The 19,793-nt window shown below is 35.8% G+C and overlaps 1 protein-coding gene across 1 annotated transcript in view; it reads left to right on the top strand.

The window, feature by feature from the left end:
• Positions 1-19,793, top strand: part of LOC150103454 (puratrophin-1-like) — a 221,867-nt gene that overhangs the window by 124,328 nt on the left and 77,746 nt on the right. The window contains exons 12-14 of the mRNA XM_090398483.1: positions 1,077-1,819; positions 9,406-9,573; positions 15,506-15,581. Of these exons, the coding sequence (XP_090254609.1) occupies positions 1,077-1,819; positions 9,406-9,573; positions 15,506-15,581 (987 nt within the window). The remainder of the gene's footprint in view (positions 1-1,076; positions 1,820-9,405; positions 9,574-15,505; positions 15,582-19,793) is intronic.

Raw genomic sequence — 19,793 nt, 5'->3', positions numbered from 1 at the left:
CATTATTCATAACAGTGCTGCGTGGTATGAACAACACCAGGGAAAAAAAAAATTAATTTATTGAACTCACTAGTATGTTGTTAGTTCTACCAGGTATCTTCAGAGCACAAATTACAAATGTGATTGCAAACTTTCATAGCACTCAAGTAATAGCTGTAGATGCAATTCAAATTATAACTGAATAAAGAACTAACCTAGCAAGGTGCCCTCTAGGGATATACAAACAACTAGATAATACTACAGTGCATTCCCCTCTTTCCTTATCACTAGCCAATTTTGATATGGAACATTTTGAAAACCAAGCACTCAACACAGCCGCACATGAATCAATAGTCTGGCTACACTGTGTAGATGATGTTTGTTATTTGGCCTCATGGCCCATGCACATTAGATACTTTTTTTAGTGCATCTGAATAGCCAACATTCAAAAATACACTTCATGATAGAAAACCCCACATGTACAAGAAGGTACTTACAGAAGCAGTCACACCACTATCACCACCCATCTCAGTGGTATGGAATCCTCAAGACACTTATATACAGAGCCAGATCTATTTATTCAATAATGCAGGCCCTAGAAACTAAGTTCAGGTACCTTTACAACACTTTTTTTTTATTCAATGGCTACAACAATCCATGCTGCATACAAGTCGCTATAAATCTGTTTTTAGAATCAGCATCGACTATGAAGTTATCCCCAAACCTCAAGTATCAATCCATCCAGAAATTCATTGGACATAATTGGATGCCATATGGTCACTCCACTCCTTGGTGATGTGTCACACCAGTCCTCGCCAGTTGGTCCTGTTGTGTTTTTTTTTTACTTTACCTTCTTATATACTGTTTTGAGAAGTCCTCCTTCCATTCTTTCAATGTGTCCAAAGTATGTATATCAGCTTTCTTCTGTCACTAAGGAGTCTTCAAGTTATACTAATTCTTTCTATTACCTATCCATTTGTCTTGCCTTATTCCCTGTGGTGCTTTTAATAAATGAAAACTTGTTTGTTTTATTAGATTAAAGATTTTAGAAAACAAATGCTACTTTTTTTAATTTTTATTTTTCCCTCATTCTTCAGACTGCTCAAACCAGATGCCAAGAGACAACAGAGTTGATCAAAGCTAGGCAAGCAACCCTTTTTAAGGCAAAAGAGCAACTGGAGTTAACATCAAGACAACAGCAGCAGTGTTGCAGCCGTGATGATTCTGTTTTAAGTAACGTTTATTCTTCAAAGATGCAGAGTGAATGGATGCCACGTGGTTCAAGTACACCGTTTAGGCCATTATCAAGTTCACACTCTTATCAGTGGAGGCAGTCCATTGCCCTTGGTTCTTCCCAGATTTATAATTCCCCTATAGGATCATATACTGCATTTCCAAGCATTTATTATCCTGTAGCAGGATTCAGAGACAGTTGTGGTCTAGATCATTATATTCAGAACAAAGAGGAAGATTTCTTAAATCAAGGACTTATCACAGAAGATCTAACCAAATGGGGTCCTGTGACTTCAATATCATCCACTCATCTTGAGTCTACTCGTAATGGCATAGATAGTGGCAAATCATCTGGTGCATGTTTGAGAAGTTGTGCAGCTGAAGGAAAAACTTTTCTTAGGTCTAGAAGTGGCATAATTGGCAGTGTTATTAGTCGCTGCAGTTACCATCATCGACCTGTAAAAAAATACATGCGACGTAGCCAGACATGGCAGATGTGTGAAGAAGCATTACAGAAGGCAAGTGCTGAGGTTCGAGAACAAAATGAAAAATTGCAGCAAAAAAAATTGTTTGAGAAGATGGAAAGCACTACTGACAGTCTAGCAAGGTATAAAATTTTTTGACTTAGTCTCCATTTTTGTAATTTTTTTCACTGTACAATGAGTAATGTTTAAATATATAGCTTTTGTTGTGTATCCTTTAATGCAGTGGTTCCCAAACACCGAATGCTGCAGCACCCAGTTTGTGAACATTTATTTTCAAATGCTGCTAAGTTTTTAGGACACAAATACTTAGTGGTAACATCAAAACTGATCAGTATGTCAGGAGTGGTGGTGGTTGAAGTATCAGAAGTGACATTTATTAAGTAGTTTGGACCTAACTACTTAATAAATGGAACTATTAATATTTTATTTTATTTATTTATTTATTTATTTTTATCTCCTAGGAGTACAGTGAACCAAGAAAGTTTGGGAACCTCTGATTTAATTGTGTTTACATATTTAATTTTATGTTACCTCACAGTAAATGAAAACATTTACTATTACTTGGTGATATTCCCAATAATTCCTTTGATGTTTTCTTGTGATATGTGCACATACTTGCTATATCTAGGACTAGTTTATTTTTCTCTAAAATTCATAAATTTGTATTAATCTCTACTAATAATGACATTTCATTTTTATATATAGTGTACTATAAAAATAATAATACAGTAATGCATATTACATATAGTCACTGTAAAGGTTATGCAGTTTGCAGATAGATTGCACTTGAATGGATTTGGGGTTAGGTATCTGAAGAAAATGTTGTTGAGTGAACGGCTACAATTGCAAATCAGAGAAACTATAGCTAGTAGGGAGAGATGCTAGCAAGAGTATGTGCAGCCATCCTTCAGACAAATTATGTAAAGAAATAATAAAAAATTACTGAATATAGTTTTTCTCATAGTCTTGAATGCAGCAGGTGTTACAAAACGCAAAAGTAGTTGTGAGTGTCTGTGAATGTGAAGGATTCTGGTTCCAGGATACATAGTGATCATCATCATCAAATTCCTGCCATGTACCCTCAAGGGGTGTACAGGATATGATAGTACTACATGAAAAATTTACATCATTACTAACTTCCTATCTACAATTTTCCTCCAAATCAGTCTGTTACTTGTCAAGACTCCAACATTATCAGATCTTATATTTCTGTCATCTAAGGTATCAATCCACCTATATCTTGTTCTTCCTCTGGATCGTTTTCCTTCCTTCTAACCTGGCAGAGAACACTTGTTTTGCTAATCTTTCCTCTCCCATTCTGTTTAAGTGACCATACCACCTGAGATTAGCTCTGCTAACGTATTCCTGGATGCTGACAATGTCAATTCTTTCCTAATATTCTCGTTTTTAATATGATATTGCCATTGATGCCATTTGTTCATGCCTCTAATCTTTCTCAGGACTCATATATCTGCGGCCTCTAGTCTTTGGTCAAGTGTTTTACTTCTGACCCAGCTCTCAGATCCATAAATTAAAACTGGTTTGAACACTGTCTTGTATACAGCTAATTTAGTGTTCCGACTAATTTCTTATTCCATATGAATTTATTCAATTGACTTCCTACCATACCAGCTTTGTTGATTCTGTTGTCTATTTCCATATTTAATTTACCATTCTTCTAATTTACATATTCTTCACTAAAAATCCTCCCTAAGTAGCTGAAATGTTTTACTTGTTCCACAGGTTCTCTGTTGACAATGCAGTTGATATTTTCAACGATTCTGGCTATTTTCATTGTCCTTGTCTTTTTATTGCTGACTTTCATACCATATCTATTACAACAATTATTCAATTTAGTTAGAGAATCTTTCAGACTTGTAGCTTATTTATTTAAAAGTATAACATCGTCCGCATAAAGCAAAGAGCTGCATTAACATCTCCAATTTTGATATCAGGTTTAATACCACTTTCCTTCATAATGTGATCCATATAGATAATGAATAACAGAGGGGATAATGTACATTCTTGTCTCACACCAGATTTAACATTAAACCATCTTCCTCTACTTCCTTCAATTCTAACTGCTGACTTACAACTCAAATAAAGACTAAGTATTGCTTGATATAATGCCCCATTGACACCATATAATGTAGCATATTGAATAGCTTCTTTCTTGGCACCGTGTCATATGCCTTTTCCAGATTGACAAAACTTAAATACAGATCTTTGTTATATTCCCATGATTTCTCAACTATTTGTTGTAAAGTGAAGATTTGATCCCGACAGCCTCTATTTGGCCTGAATTCAGCTTGTTCTTCACCAAGCTTATCTTCCACAATTCTTCTTAACCATTTCTCAAGTATACTTGCATAAATCTTACCAGGAACACTCAGTAGGGAAATACCTCTGTAATTCTCACATCCAGTTTTATTTCCTTTTTAATATATGGGGTACTATGAGAGCTCTACTCCAATCATCCAGAATTCCTACCTCTGTCCAGGCCTTCTGAACTATGCAGTGCAGCCACTGTAAGAGTTTTATACCACCATACTTTAGCATTTCTGGTCGAATATCATCTACTCCCTGCCTTTCCACATTTCAAGCCTTTGATGGCTTTTTCTACTTCAAGTATGGATATGTATTCCTGACTGTATGCTGTTGAGTGTTTTTTACCACTGTGCTGTCAGCTCATTTCATTTAGCAATTTTTTGAAGTAATTACTCCATACTTCAAGGATATCTTTTTCTCGCATTTTCATGTCACCTTTATCATCTCTAACTCCTTTTACAGCACTCTTTCCTCCATTTCTAAGCTTCTTCAACAACCTCCAAAATATTTTGCCACCTTCTTGATATTTATTTTCTATGTTCTTGCCAAAGTCCTCCCATGACTTTTGTTTAGCTAGTTTTACAGTGTTTAGCTTTCTTACATTTGTCTTTGTATTCTCTAAGAGCACAAGCCGACTTATTTGACAGGAACTTTTGATATGCTTTCTTCTTTTCCTTCACTGCCTCTTTAACTTCCTGTGTCCACTATGGAGTTCTGATTTTTCTATCCTTGCAGACAACCTCACCACATCCCTCTCTGGCTGAATCAGTCAAAGTTTTCTTCAAGGCTTGCCATTGAATCTCCAAGGGTTTGGTTCCTATTTTCAAACTCTTTCATTTTTTCTTCAATAATCTTTGTGTATTTTAGTCTACAGTTCACATCTGAGAGCTGCTCGACTTTTATTCGTTTTAAAACTTTCTTACATTGGGAAGAAATCTGAAGGATTCTGGTTCGAGGATATATAGTGGAGCAAATTTAGTGCTCCTGTAAAGTTGGTGATTTTTGTCTGTTTTTATTGTGTTTTGCCTTAGAAAATTAGTGTTTTGTAGTATACTAGTGTAGATTTTTGTATTTTATCACATATTTTTATTAAGATATTTCAATATTTAGTATTCGTTTAAAATGGCACTAAAAAAGGGCACAAAATGTAATGCTAAAAAAAAGCACTGCAGGCGAGAAGAAGAAGGTTAGCTCTGGTGACAAGGTTATTGTAGTTATTAATAACATGGAGGAGGTTGATGAAAATCAATTAACCCCCAAAATAGCAAAGTTGAAGCAGATCATCAGAGAGACGACGCGGGAATTGCAAAAAGTTGAGAGTTGTTTAAATGAGCATATGGAGAAAAAGAAAAATGAACAGGATAATAAGAAACAACAAAGCAAGGAAACAACTAAGACAGGAAATGCTCGAAATCAGGTAAGTGATGTTTTTAGTAAAAAGAAAGAAGTTATTGGTATGGTGACTCGATAATAAAACATTCTATAGATGACAGAGTTATAACATCAAGTTTTCCTGGAGCGAAAATTAAAAATATAACACAAGCAATTCAAAAACAGAAAAGAAAAGTAAGTGAAATCGTAGTTGTAGTAGGTACGAACGATTTAACTGGTGATAAGTTCAGTATAAGAGAGGACGTGAAAGTGTTGTTGGAAGAGGTGAGAGTGAAGAGTGAGAAAGTGAAAATTGCTAGTATTTTACCTCGCTATGATAAAAATGAATTAAGAAGGGCTATGATGGCAAACGATTCAATGTGTAGGCTGTGTAGAAGGAATGGATGTGAGTTTTTGGATGTGTGGAGTGAGTTTGAGGGAAGACTGGATTTGTATAAGAGGGATGGCCTACACCTGAATGCGTTTGGTATCAGGAGTCTGGAAAAACTAATAACTGGTATGAGACCTAACACAGAGAGTCAGGGAAACTAAATTATAATGGAAAGAATGGTGTGAATGTGTGTAAGAGCGACAATGTTATATAATTGTGTTAATGGCATGAATGGGCTTTGCCATGGAAATGTTGATGAGGAGAGAACGATTTCTGGTTGGTGTTTGTCCAGTTCAGACTCATCAAATGTGTGCAAAGATTGCATGTGTGCAAACATGTGTAAGGCATTAGAGAATAGAGATCTACAAGTTGTCCAACTGTGTCAGAATTCAGGAAAGGGTAGATTGGAATGTGATGCTCGATGGTCAACCACACTGCTCTTTGAAAGGTAGGTTTTGCATTAGTAATTTACTCACATTCTATAATAAAGTGACAACTGAGTTGACTAAAGCAAATGGCTATACCATGATATTAGTGGAGTTTGCAATGGCATGCAACAGGATACCACATGGAACTCTTATGTTAATTTGAGCAAATGGGAATGGATGTGAAGCTGATGGACAAACATCAGAGTAATGTGTGGCAGAATAGAATCCAGGAGAAGGCAGGTGACCATTCATTGCTATAGGTCTCTAGCACACCACTCTGTTGTTGGGCTGTTATTTAATTTTTATATGAATGATATAGAGAATGATTTGAGGGGAAAATATCATAGTTGCTGATGATGCAAAACTCAGGAGAGGAATAGTTAATACCAGTGATGTAGATATTCTGTAAAATGAGTTAAATTAACTGTGTGGGCAAAGGTTAATGGTTGTCAGCTCAGTATGGTAAATTGTAAAAATTAAGATGAAAAGATTACAGGCTGTTTATTATGCTGATAGAACTATATTGCATAAAATTGATGAGACTAGGGATTTTGGAATGATGTGCACAGGAAATCTGAAGTTTTGTTGACATATTACAAAAGTGCCAAATAGCTGAATGGATCACTTGGATGTTGAACGCATTGACTATCAGAGACAAGAAGTTATTATTCCTCATTATATTGTTGGTTTATTGGGGATTTCGAGGTGAGTTCCCAGAATGGTGACTGTTCTCTGGAATGCTCTGGTAGACAGGGAATAGGAAAGTTTACAAATTATAGTTGACAGGCAGTCATCTTAACTGTACAGGTAAGAACAAAAGGTAACTCCTGGAGTTGTGTACAAATTGTTACCAAAAGTGTAAGGACTAGATTTTTTTTGTGTCTAGAGAATGGTGAATGAGTGGAATATGTTGGTAGATGCAGTTGTGCTTTGTCAGTGAATGAGTTTAAGGAGAGGTGTGAATCGATTGTGCTCGGTTAGCATGAGCCTCCTGCAGTGAGTCTTTGTGTTCTATGTGGGTTCCTCTGTAATAATAAGAAATTTGATATAATTATTATATAATATTGCCTTGGAAAGAGACTCCAGTTCAGATATTATCTATGAAGAGAATTTTATATTATTATTATTATTATTATTGTACAGGCACCTCCATGGAATCCTAAGACTCATTGCAGGAGATCCAAACTATCTACACTCTATCATACCTTTCCTGGAACCCACTAACAGACAAAGCACTGACTCTGGCAACTTATTCTACTCATTCACAACTCTCCAAGCAAAAATCTAGTACTCACATCCCTACTAAAAACATCTTTATCAACTTCCAGGGATGACCCCTTTTTCTGGCCCCTCTAGCCAAGTGCTGAAACATTTCCCCTGCATCAATCTTATAAAATCCTTTTAAGCAACTTAAATATTTCTATCATATCCCCTCTCTTTCTCCTATCAACCAATTTCTGCAATCCATACACTCTCAATCTATCCTTGTAGGGAACATTCCACAGACCACTCACTATCTTGGTCACTTGCCTCTGAATCTTCTTCACCACTTCCTCATCCCCAGGAGACCAGACCTAAGCACAGTAATCTAGATGTGGACATATCAAGGCCTTATAAGAGGGAATAACAACATTCTTATCTCTATTTGTTAATGTGTTCTTCAATAGCTAAGTAATCTTATGGGCTACCTTAGTAATATGTCCTTTGAATTTTAACACTCTGTCTACCACCACCATTATCTCTAGCATCATCTGTTTCCTGGAGTACAGTGCCATCAATGTGATACACAGCTTGTAATCAAATATCTTTTGCCCATACTGACAGCCTATTTAAATCATCCTGCAAGCTCTCCATATCACCTTGATTAACTATTACTCTACCTAATTTTGCATCATCAGCAAATAGCTGAATATTTCAGGTTATATCATATATCATTTATGTACAAAGTAAGCAGTAGTGGTCCCAGCACTGAACCTTAAGGCACACCACTAGTCACCTGTTTTTGCCTTGATTCTGCCCCCTCCATTATACCACTTTTTGATATCTGTCCAGCAGCCACCCTTAATATACCTTATTTTTTCTTCTTCAAGCAGAGGATCCTTTGAAAATCTTAATTATATATTTATAAATTATAGATTTATGTTTGTATTATATTACAAATAAGATTGTTCTCTTGTTTTTAGTAAGAATGAAGAATTATAGATGTTTTGGATATATGGGAATTAAAACTATATGTGATATTGATATGCTTTGAGTAGAAGGCACGTGATTTTGGGTTGAGTGAATAGCATATATATGAGTTGCTGGTGATACTGTCGAGAACTGAAGATATCTTTTAGACGAGTAATTTCTTGGTTTAAAGCAGTAACTGAAGATGAGTATTTGTAGGCATTAAGGAATTGTGTTAATATGACAAGATTTTTAGACACAGTAAGAGTTACTGAGGTGAAATGTAAATAATTTCCAATGTTGATAGGTTTATGGTATACTTTGGTACTGATATATTGCTGTGTAGACTCTCTTTACTTAAAATTTATCATTTACAGGAAATTATTCTTTGGTATCACTAAATTTCCTTCTGAGTCTTTTATAATCTCTTGCTTTGTACATTCAAAAGTGCTTCTTTTTATCACCCCCCCTCCTCACTTTTACACACCCACAAATGTGCATGTGTGCACTGATTGTGTATATTTTATCAAAAAAACAAAGTTTATGCATGTACACAATATTGTTTTCTTTTGTAGTATGTAATCATAAAAATGCACTTTGGTGTTGATACTTGAGATACTGTGGTAGGTACCCATGATAATTTTAAGTGTTTATCAATATTGAGTCTATGCATCAGTTTATCAGCACATCATATTATCACAAACAGCTGATTTTGTAACAGTGATAAATATTGTTTGATATCAATTTCATTTGTCATGCAGCTGAGCCAAATGTTAAGCTTCTTAACAATATTTTGCTTTTGATATATGCCATTCACTTATTTATTATTGAAATTAATTCATGCTTCAAAATATTCTTATTTTATGTTTAAACAGAAGCAGGCAAAATAGCCATAAATATAATAACTTATTTTATTTGTATTACGGTGTCATTTTCTATATATTGAGAGCTGCAGAATGGTCACTTTCTTTTAAACTGTTCATTTAGGCAGAAAATTGAATTCTGTTTTTATCACATCTAGTGAGGATGCACTTTCTTCCTCAAGACTTCAGCTGTGTTCTATTGCTGATCATGGTTGTGGACCAGTGCCTGTAAACAGCCATTTGTTAAATAGGGTTCCATCAACTCTTGATCTTTCTGAAGCAGCAGTTCAAAATAAAATTAGTAATAGTGATCAGAAGACTACAAAGTAAGTTTAAATAGGGTTACAGATTCTGCCATATCATATTTACATGTGTGTATTTAATAGTTTAAAATTGAAATTTATTGTATGGCTGAAAAACAGCTTTTAACTTCAGAATATATTTTATCTCTTAGTTTTTTCTTTATTGTTGCAGATAATTCTATAAATTTGTTTAAACAGAAGTTTTACAGAATAATTTGTAGCAGTATGTTAGAGTAATTGGATTATTTTAAAAATTTGTATAATAATAAAAAAAAAAAACTTATTGAAATTTGTGTTTATTTAATTTCCATTGTTTTTTATGCATTAATATTCTAACAGAAGATCATTAAATATGTCAAAGATATTATATTCCACTTTACTTAAATTATTATTTTTGTGAAATATTAAATTAGATTTTATGAAAACTGGAAATGTTTAAATTCTTGCAAAGTTTTGAGGAGACAGAGTAGGGGAGGGATTCTGTTGATGATTTTTGTATATCAAATATTCATCTCATGATAAAGATAGTATATTACTTTAAATTGTATTATTGTATAGTATTTAAAAAAATATTTTGCATGCTTTATTTGTACATTAATGATATTGGAAATGATCCATGATAATGATCTTCCACACAGACTTACACAATCATCATTTGCCTTTATTCAAATTAAAATTTGTAGTTTGTATGGAAGCCAACCCTTATTTGATGGGTTTTATTCATCTTGTGGTTTTCATGAATTAGAGTTTGAAGCTATGAGTAATGAAGTTACTTTTGCTTTAATTAAATTGTAAAAATGGAAACAGAACCTAGAGTTCTGTTTCCCCCTCTAGGCTCCTAGTATAATCATTTCCATCCAATAATTAAACTGCCATAAAAACATACAATAAGTTCCAATCAGCATTTAAGTCTTTATTAAGTGATCATGTATAATTGATGCATGGTCGAAGTATGAAGTAGATAACTCTGACTCAGCAGACTACTATTCTGCATCTACCTAGTGTGATGAACTCCATATTTAATAATAGTATTGCCACCTTGTTGAGAAAAGATAAGCAGAAAAGAAAATAAAGAAGAAGAAATAGCCATAATAAAGAATATGTATGCTCAGTCTAAGAGCTGTGTGAAAACTAAATTTGTTGAATGCAAAGTGATTTACACCTAAAAAATGGACTGTGACTAGGAAGTGTCTTATCTTCATTCCCATGGTGGTGGTGAATAGTGTCCTAGATACGATTAATGATCAGAAAGGAGAAACAGCTGTGTTTGCAGATGATGTGGTGATTTGAACATTCAGAAGAAGAAGACTAAAGAAGAAACTAGACAGATGAAATAGTGGGATACAGAACTATGGGTTACATATCAATAATAGGAAGAGTAAGAGAATGATTTTAAATCATAGTGGAAATGTAAACAATGGTGTTAGACTCAATGGGCAAAATTTGAAGAGTAGTGAAAATTTTAAATACAGGTAACTCGTTATCTGCATTTTTTTTTCATATATGTGGTTTCATTTATTACAGTATATAAGGACTATCGCTGTTTCCTATCACTCCCTCCCCATCCACTGTTCATTTTGTGTCCCTACTACTATTTTTGTCTATGCAGTATTTGTCTTTATTTGTAAATAACTTCTGCATCCTTTGATCAATATGTCTGGCAAGAGAAAAACAAAGGAAAGTAAGAGTGAAAAGAGATATGTGAATAAAGAGTAACCAAAGAAAAGGCTTAGGATATCCAATTCTTCAAAAATGAACTTGGAAACTCTGAATCAGTTTGATAATGGTGAAAATAGCATTGACATTCAAAGGGCCATGGGTTTGAGTGATTCTACAGTAATAATGACTGATACAATTCACAAAAATGGTCAGTTGTCCATGATTAGTAACAAAATCTCAATGCTGTAATTGAAAAGAGGGAAAGGATACTGGCTGTATGGATCAAGCATCACAATCATCAGAACATACTTTTGTGCTGGGTGGTGATATGAGAGGAGGCAAAAAAAAATTGTATGAACATCTCACATATGGTGAAAAGTGACCAATACCATTTGTTGCAAGTCGTGAGTAGCTTGACTGCTATGGGAGTCACTATGCGTTCCACAATCTCAACATAACTGGAGAGGCTCCAACTGTAAATGATGTCGCAACTGAAGTTCGTGAATTTCTCTTTGAAGCAAAGATAGCAGAAGGTTATACACTGAGAGGTTACAAACAGAAGTTGAGAACTGCAAGTCAGGTTTTCCTTTGAGAAATTGTCAAAAAAATAGCCTTCAGTCTTCAAGTTCAGCATGCCAGATAAAGATGTGGTTAAAATGCGATTAACGACATTTTCATCACATCTTCTTATGGTATATGGAGATTAACAGAAAGAGATATGAATAGAATACAAGCCATAAAAATTAAAGTTTTAAGGACAGTGTTTGCAAAAAAACAAGGAAAGATAGATTATGAAATGTTGACATTATTATTATTATTCAGGCCTCCATGGAGTCAAGAGACTCATCCCAGGAGGTCCTTCCTAGGAAACACAAAGTCTATCCTATCACTCCTTGAACTCATTGACTGTTCTTGCTTTCACCACTCTATCAGGCAATGCATTCCACGGTTCCAACACCCTCCACACAAAGAAACTACTCCTCACTCTCTTGCTCATAGTTTCCTTTTGTACTTTCCAGGTATGGCCCCTCATCATCGCTCCTTCCCACTACTTCACAAAGTGAAAGAACTCCCTAGTGTCCACCCTGTAACTACCTCTCAACAGTTTAAAAGTCTCGATCATATTACCTCTACTTCTTCTATCCGCCACACTCTACAGTCCACATTATCTCAGCTGATCCTCATAATTAGCATTGTACAGTCTTGAAACCATCATTGTTATCTGCCTCTGCACCTTTTCCACAGTTAATTTATCCTCTTCAAATCCTGGGGACAAAATTTGAGAACAAGTCTAAGTGTGGTCTGATGGTCTTATACGACAGAATAATAACTCTTCTACCTTTGCAGGTCAATGTCCTCAGTATTGCAGCAATCCTCTGGGTTACCTTCACCATCTTTGCAATATGACCACTGAATTTCAGTTTTCTATCGATCCCCCCCCCCCAGATTTCTTGTCTCCCCTACTTCCTCCAGTACAGCTCCTCCAATTGAATATGCAGCCTCCCATCGATGTATCCCAAACTTCAAGACTTTACATTTTGCTGCATTAAACCCATAACCCCATTCATTTGTCTATCTGTCTAGTTTATTCAAATCCTCTTTCAGGGCTGCCACATCAGTACTATTACTAATAACGCTTCCCAGCTTCACATCATCTGCAAACAACTGAATATCCCCTAGCAATTCATTGACAATGTCATTGATATAAAGGTTAAACAATACAGGTCCCAGTACTGAGCCCTGTGGAACACTACTTGTAACTTGTAACCTTCTGCTTCCTTGATATTGCCCCACCATACACAACTCTGATACCTATCAGACAGCCAATCCTGAATCCAGTTGACTAACCCGACATCTAAACTCGTGCTGTAACTTAAATATCAGCTTATTATGTAGCACCCTGTCAAATGCCTTTGCAAAATCCAAAAAAATGGCAGAGTATGCCTTTCCCTCATCAACTGCTTTTGTCACTTTATTATAAAAGACAATCATATTACTTAAGCAAGAGTGCCCCTTAACAAATCCATGTTGATTCTACAAATAACATTACCCTCATCTGCTCAACGCTATATATAATACTTCACTAATTTCTCCAAGACCTTAGCAACTGATGACACACAAACTGGCCTATAATTAGACACTTCCAGTCTGCTATTGCCCTTATGCAATGGCACTACCTTCCTTCCATTCCTTGAGTACCTTTCCTGTAGCCAGACTTTCATTGAAAAGCCAGATCAAAGGAGCTGTCAGTTCTTTAGCACATTCTCTCAAAACCCCATGGTGAAATACCATCCAGAGTCACACTCTCCTCTTGCACCTCTAAACCTCGAACCTGTTCTACCCCTCTAGTATTAAAACCTTCTTCTCCAGGATGAAAGACTCCAATCAAGTGCTCATTGAACAACTCCACTATGGCCTCTGCATCAGTCACTCTATTCTCATCTAATTTTTATCCCATAATATTCTTCCACAATCATTTCTCCTCCTACTTTGTGCCAATCTGTTCTCATATTCCAGTTTTGCCTTCCTCACCATGCTAGTCACTATCCTGGCCTGAGTCTTATATTCTTCATGCATCTGCTCTCCACCCTTCTCCTTGTATCTCTTCCATCTCTTTTTCACCTGCAGTTCCTGTTTGGTATTGTTTGTCATCCGCTTTACCCCAAATTGTGTCTGCTTCTTCACTCGTGGAATACAGCTTACTATTGCTGCTAACAAATATTCCTTCACCACCAAGCACTAATGATATCCTGGCCTTCCAATTCCTCCTTCCATGGAACTGCCCCAAGTTGATATCTAAAACTATTATAATCACCTGCCTTATAATTCTTCATATGTTCCCTTTTTTTTTATACTCCTGCATGTTTATTTATCTTCCATGTTAAAACCACATGGTCATTCCCTCCAACTGGGGGGAGAGAGAGATGGCATCTCAGTTATTATCAGCTCTTCTGATGCTATGACCAAATCCAAAGCTCTTGAGCCTCTTGTTCCCTTTATTACATGTTGCCTAAGACATTTATCTCTCAAGAATTCTAGAAATTCCATTCCCTTATTACTACATGCATTTTCTTCTTCCCAGCTTATACTGCTGTAGTTAAAATCTCCCATAACAATCATTCTTCTTGCACTTGCCAAGCTCAACTGCTTAAACATCTCCTGCTCCTTGGCTTGTAGCAACACCCGACTAAATGTCCTGTCTTGCCTGCCTCTACCTCACACCATATGCTTTCAAAACCATTAGTGTCACTGCCTTCCAAAGCCTCCACTCTTAGAGGACATAAGTCATCACTTATCATAAGCAGTACTCCACCATCACATTTTCCCCTCCTATCCTGCTGAAAAATGCTGTACCCTGCTACTTCTATTCCTGTTATTATATCATCTTCCACCAACCACGTCTCAGTGATACTGATAATCTTTGGCCAGGCTGACACTATCAGCGCCACCAATTCATCTCCTTTATTCCAGACACTTTTGGTATTAGTATAAAGCATAAAAATGTCACTGCTTATTTATTTATCATTATCCCCTCCAGACTCCACTGGACTCAGTGTTACCTGATGTCGTCTTCCTTCCCCCAAGCACCCATTCCCACAAGAGGCCACTCCTGCTACCATCCACCCTGGGAACTCTAGTTTCCCTGCATTGACACACCGACTCATTCAGAAAACAACAATCCCTCCGTATGTCTACATCCTTCCTCATTCAAATACAAGCGGTCTCTCGCATACAGTTCCTTTCTCTCCTCAAATGCCATCCAAGCATCCACATATTCCAATCCTCTCTTCTGACACATTCTGGCTATTAACACTCACACTATCTTTCCTCTCTGCAGAATAATTAGGAATAATTTAGGACTAAAAAGTGTTGAAGAACTTATGAACTTTTGCTTGAAGTGGTTTGGACATCTGATGCAATGAATTTAGAAAGAATACCAAGAAGAATATATAAAATGAAATTTCAGAGGAAGAGACCAAGAGGAAGACCATGGAAAAGATGGAAATACCAGATAAGAGAAAATCTAGAAAAAAGAAACCTGAACTAGCACCGTGTTCACGAAGGAAGAATTTGGGAGGATAGGAAGAAATGGAGAGATTTGATTTGCATGACTTGACAGTTTCTGTTGGAACAGCGTTACTAAAGCAAAGTGTTACCACCTTGTGGCCATTTCCAAACTACTGCATAGCATCTAGATGTTTATTACTTTGTTTTTATAATAAAATAATTAAAAATGATTACTTTTATAAGAATATGAAGTGATAGTCATTTTGTATAATCTGTTTCTTTCCCCTAGAACTTTGATGCTAGTGATGAGGGAAATGATACAGACAGAGAGAGACTATGTGACTTCTCTAGAATACATAATTGAAGTAGGTTTTTTTTTTGTTATTGTTGTTTTGTTTTTTTGTCTATTAAATAACTAGTTCATCGGGATGAACAGTCATTGAAAAATGTTTTAGAAAAGTTACGTTATGCAGCTGTAACTGCATAATGTAACTTCATACTTTTCTTAAATTACATTTTTCAGGAATTTTACAGTGAGACATTCTTTCTTCTGGGAGATAAGGTTGAATTATGTTTGATAACATTAAAATTGGGTGAATTATCTTCATTCCACTTGAGAATTCCTAGGAGATCAATGCTTAAGGCATTGGTCATAAATATTTTGAAGCTGGATTCATATAAGTATTACAAGGTTTTGTGAATGGTGAAGAGGAATGGGATGTACTGTCAGCTATGAATAGAATTAGATGTTAGTGAGAGAGGATTATTGATGTTAGAAGAAAGCGTATAGGTGAAAGCACAAAACTTGGAGTACCCTGTCATGGATAGGAAAATTAGATGAGAGGGAACCATCCATCATGGCATACAATGAATGACCAGAGAGGAAGATTGCAATCCGTTCACAAATGGTAGGAGGAAGTCTGTTAGATGGCAGCTTGGAAAGAAGGCTGCAATACCAAACTTGATCAGATACCATGGAAATATTAGGCGTGACCATGTGGGATTCTCTGAATCTTTCTGTGACTTTTGTCCCAAGGTTGGATAAGTTAGTGCGGTCTGCTATAGAACAAGAATGGCATTGTCTGTATTGTTGATCACTAACCAGTTGGTCTCTAAGTTGGGAAGAAGCTGATTGTTAATGACCATCTCTTTCACTTTTCAGAGTAATAAGTGGTATAATAACATTAAAGGCTGGGAGAAGGATGATCTGTAGGAATAAAAACATGGACAAGATTATGGTCCGAGTTGCAAAGAGAAGAGCTAATAACAGTGGTGTGTTTTGAGGGCAAGTTATTAAGAAGAGGTCCAGCTTTTTGGAAGAATGATGAGAATTATAGAATTCTAGTTAGTTTAGCAATTTGCATTAGATCATTATGAAAATGTATGGTTCAGCTTCTCTTCCTGCTTGATAAAGTTTGAAAAGTACAGCTATTTAGAATTGTGGATGTTGAAATCTCCAAGAAAGATTATCTCATTGTTGGAAAAAGGTCAGTATAGTTATCAGAATCAGGGGAGTTGTAAAGGCAGCAAATAAAAACAACAAATAGGGCAATGAATCCTGAGCTAAGCAAATCACCAAGGGTAGGAGGAAGAAGCAGCCTTCTTTGGGAGGAAGAAGGCTGCAATGCCAAACTTTGATCAGATGACTTGGAAATATCAGATCTGACAGAAGTGCATTTTCAACCTTTTGAGTTTTCAAAATTTTCAACCAAACGTTCGGGTTTGAACGTTTAAGTAGTGTTATATGTTGTTGTTGGGAAAGTCTGTGGAAGTTTTGTATATTTTTATTGTGTTTCACAAATTTTTGTTATATTTTTGATATTTATTGAAATTTTTGTGGGAAATGTTTTCAGCTGTAGTAACATTGAAATTTTTTACTGTATCTTTCATGTTAGTGTGTTTTATATACAGTTGAACTTTGTTGTAATGAGCAGGAAAATACTGAGATCACAGCTATAATGATTTTAATTTACTCATATTCCCATACAATTGCTCACTTTTATAATGAGAATTCTACACAGATATACTGTACAAATTTTGATAATTATGCAAATATTCTTAATTGATTGGATAGTTCTTGGCATAAACAAAAATGAAAGGATTGTCTTAGTTTTTTTTATGACCACTTGCATTGGATTTCAGGCTGGCTTAGAATCATCTAATGATGTTTATAATTGAAACAAAGTGCAAGCTTACAAACATTGATGAAGCATTGCTTCAGTGGTTCGCTACGCAAAGAAGTGTTGGATTCTCAATAGATGGTCCAATCGTGAAGGCTCAAGCAGGAAATATTGCTAAACAATTTGGATGGGACGATTTTGTATGTTACAACAGTTGGCTGGATCAATTTAAAAACCAAAATATCTTTATGTTGATTTTTAAAAAGACTAATTGAAATTATGTTTATTATTAATTAGTATTGTTTTTAATTTTGGAGAGATTAGTATTAAGTGTGTGGTTTTAAAATTGGACAAATAAATTGTTTAATATTAAGTGTATTATAGTTTATCCAAGTACATTTATACAAATAATATCTAAGTGTGTAATTATATTATTTTTTTCTCTCCAATGCTTTTCTTTAATCTATTTTTTATCGAGTTCTTGAGAATTAAAAAAAAAAGACATCATCAAATTCCTGCCATGTGCCAAGAAGTGTACAGGATATGATAGTACTACATGAAAAATTTACAAAAAAAAAAAAGACGTAGATTTTATTTATCACTGATAAGTAATGGTTATAATGAGGAAATTTTGTCAGTCCCATGCTTGTTGTAACCAAGTTAGTTTGTAATAACAGCATGCAGTAGGGATGAAAGACTTGCAGTCATAAAATCTAGGTCCAGCAATGGCCTTGACAAGTGTCCCTTATGTAAGCTGCTGTATTCAGACTCCCTCCAGGCACAACCTGCAGAATAAGCAGAAGCAGGATTATTTGCCAGCTGATCAGGAAACCTCTATCTGGCAGCCAGCCTATATACATAGACATATGTATATAGGCTGGCTATATACATATGTATATAGGTACATAGACTTTATTGCTGTATCCTCAAATGGAGGAAGTACTGCTCTCTAGTTCAAAACAGTATGGAGAACATTACCCAGCAAAGCCATTACTCATATACTGCATGTAAGAAAAACTGTAGACAGAAACTGGAGATCCTTTCCTTGGCAATAGCCACTTTATGCTGCCAGTAAACAGGGCAGTTGTATTTCACCCAGTAGTGAAAGTTATCTATCTCTTAGTGGTTTGGTTGACATTTCTTCCAGCGAAGGAAGATGTGATTTTAAGGTATGTACTAATCAGCTCTCAAGATTCTGTTTGTGGAAAAGACCATACCACAGGGAAGTTGTTTGTCTATGCCTCCTTTAGGTGAAGATGATTACATGGTGTGAGGCTACTTCTCTGATTATTGGAGGTCTGAAGTGGCTTGAAAAAAGTTCCATGTTTTGGTTCTAGTTTAATCTATAGCCTGCCCATAGACATTATAACCTTCCATGACTGTGATCCTTGTTAAGGAAAAAAAAAAATACACACACAGGTGCAAAACAAGAAAGTTGGCTGGTTACACATATATGCACACCCCTGGATGTGAAAAAAATAAAGTTAGTCCTAATGAGAACAGATAAAGGTTGCTAATTTGATGTGTCTTTTGAAAATGGAGTCAAGATCTTTTTTACATAGATGTTAAAGATTGGATAACTTACATTAAATAAAGTAATTTTAATCTTAATATTTTCTCCTATGTATCAAAAGCATCTTCAGTATAACTAAAAACAAATGGAACGACTTAATATACACTGCATGGAAAAGTCAACAGACACCCCCATGGGCAAGGTGCATCATGCCATGTAATGAGTCAAGTGTGTAGCTAGTATAAATTGGAGGAATATGATGCTCTCAGTTCAGTGCAATGGTGTACGGGTGAAATGGCTGTGAGAAGGGAACTGACAGAGTTTGAAAGAGGCATTTTGATAAGATGCCATGTTGCAGGCCTATCTTTCAGTAAATTGTTGACAAATTGGACCATCCCAGATCAAGAATCTGTTGAGCTGTTATGGCCCAATCAATCAATGGCCTTGTGCTTCCGTCAACTGATTGTTGATGGAAGCACAGGGAGTCAACTGCAAGTACTCGACCCACCACACTCACTGAACGTGACTAGTGTGCTACAATGGATAATATGTAAAAACCGCTATTTTTTTTGGTTGACATATTGAATGCAGAGCATTGACTGGAACACAAATCTGCACACAAACATTCAGAACTGAGGCTCACAACATATGTTTCCATGGTAGGACCACAATATGCAAGCCCCATATTATCCAACCAACATGCAGCATCATCTTCAGTGGTGCAAAGAACATGGAACACATTGGGACATGGAAGCTTGGAAAGCTGTGTTATAGAGAGACAAATTACGCTACACCTTCTACTGAGCAGATGGACAGGTATGGCAGGTAACTAGTGAACGTCCCTTATCAAAGTGCATAACCCCAACCATAAAGTTCGGAGGTGGCAGTGTGATGGTATGGTTCTGTTTTTTTCCTGGCCTCAGACCTCTGTGGTGCCATGAGCA

This window comes from Typopeltis vanoorti, chromosome 9 (assembly GCF_054136105.1).
Source record: "Typopeltis vanoorti isolate ZY-2024b chromosome 9, IOZ_Tvanoo_1.0, whole genome shotgun sequence".
Classification (NCBI taxonomy): Eukaryota; Metazoa; Arthropoda; class Arachnida; order Uropygi; family Thelyphonidae; genus Typopeltis; species Typopeltis vanoorti.
Note: the sequence above shows the minus strand (reverse complement) of the source record. Positions and strands in the feature narration are given on the sequence as shown.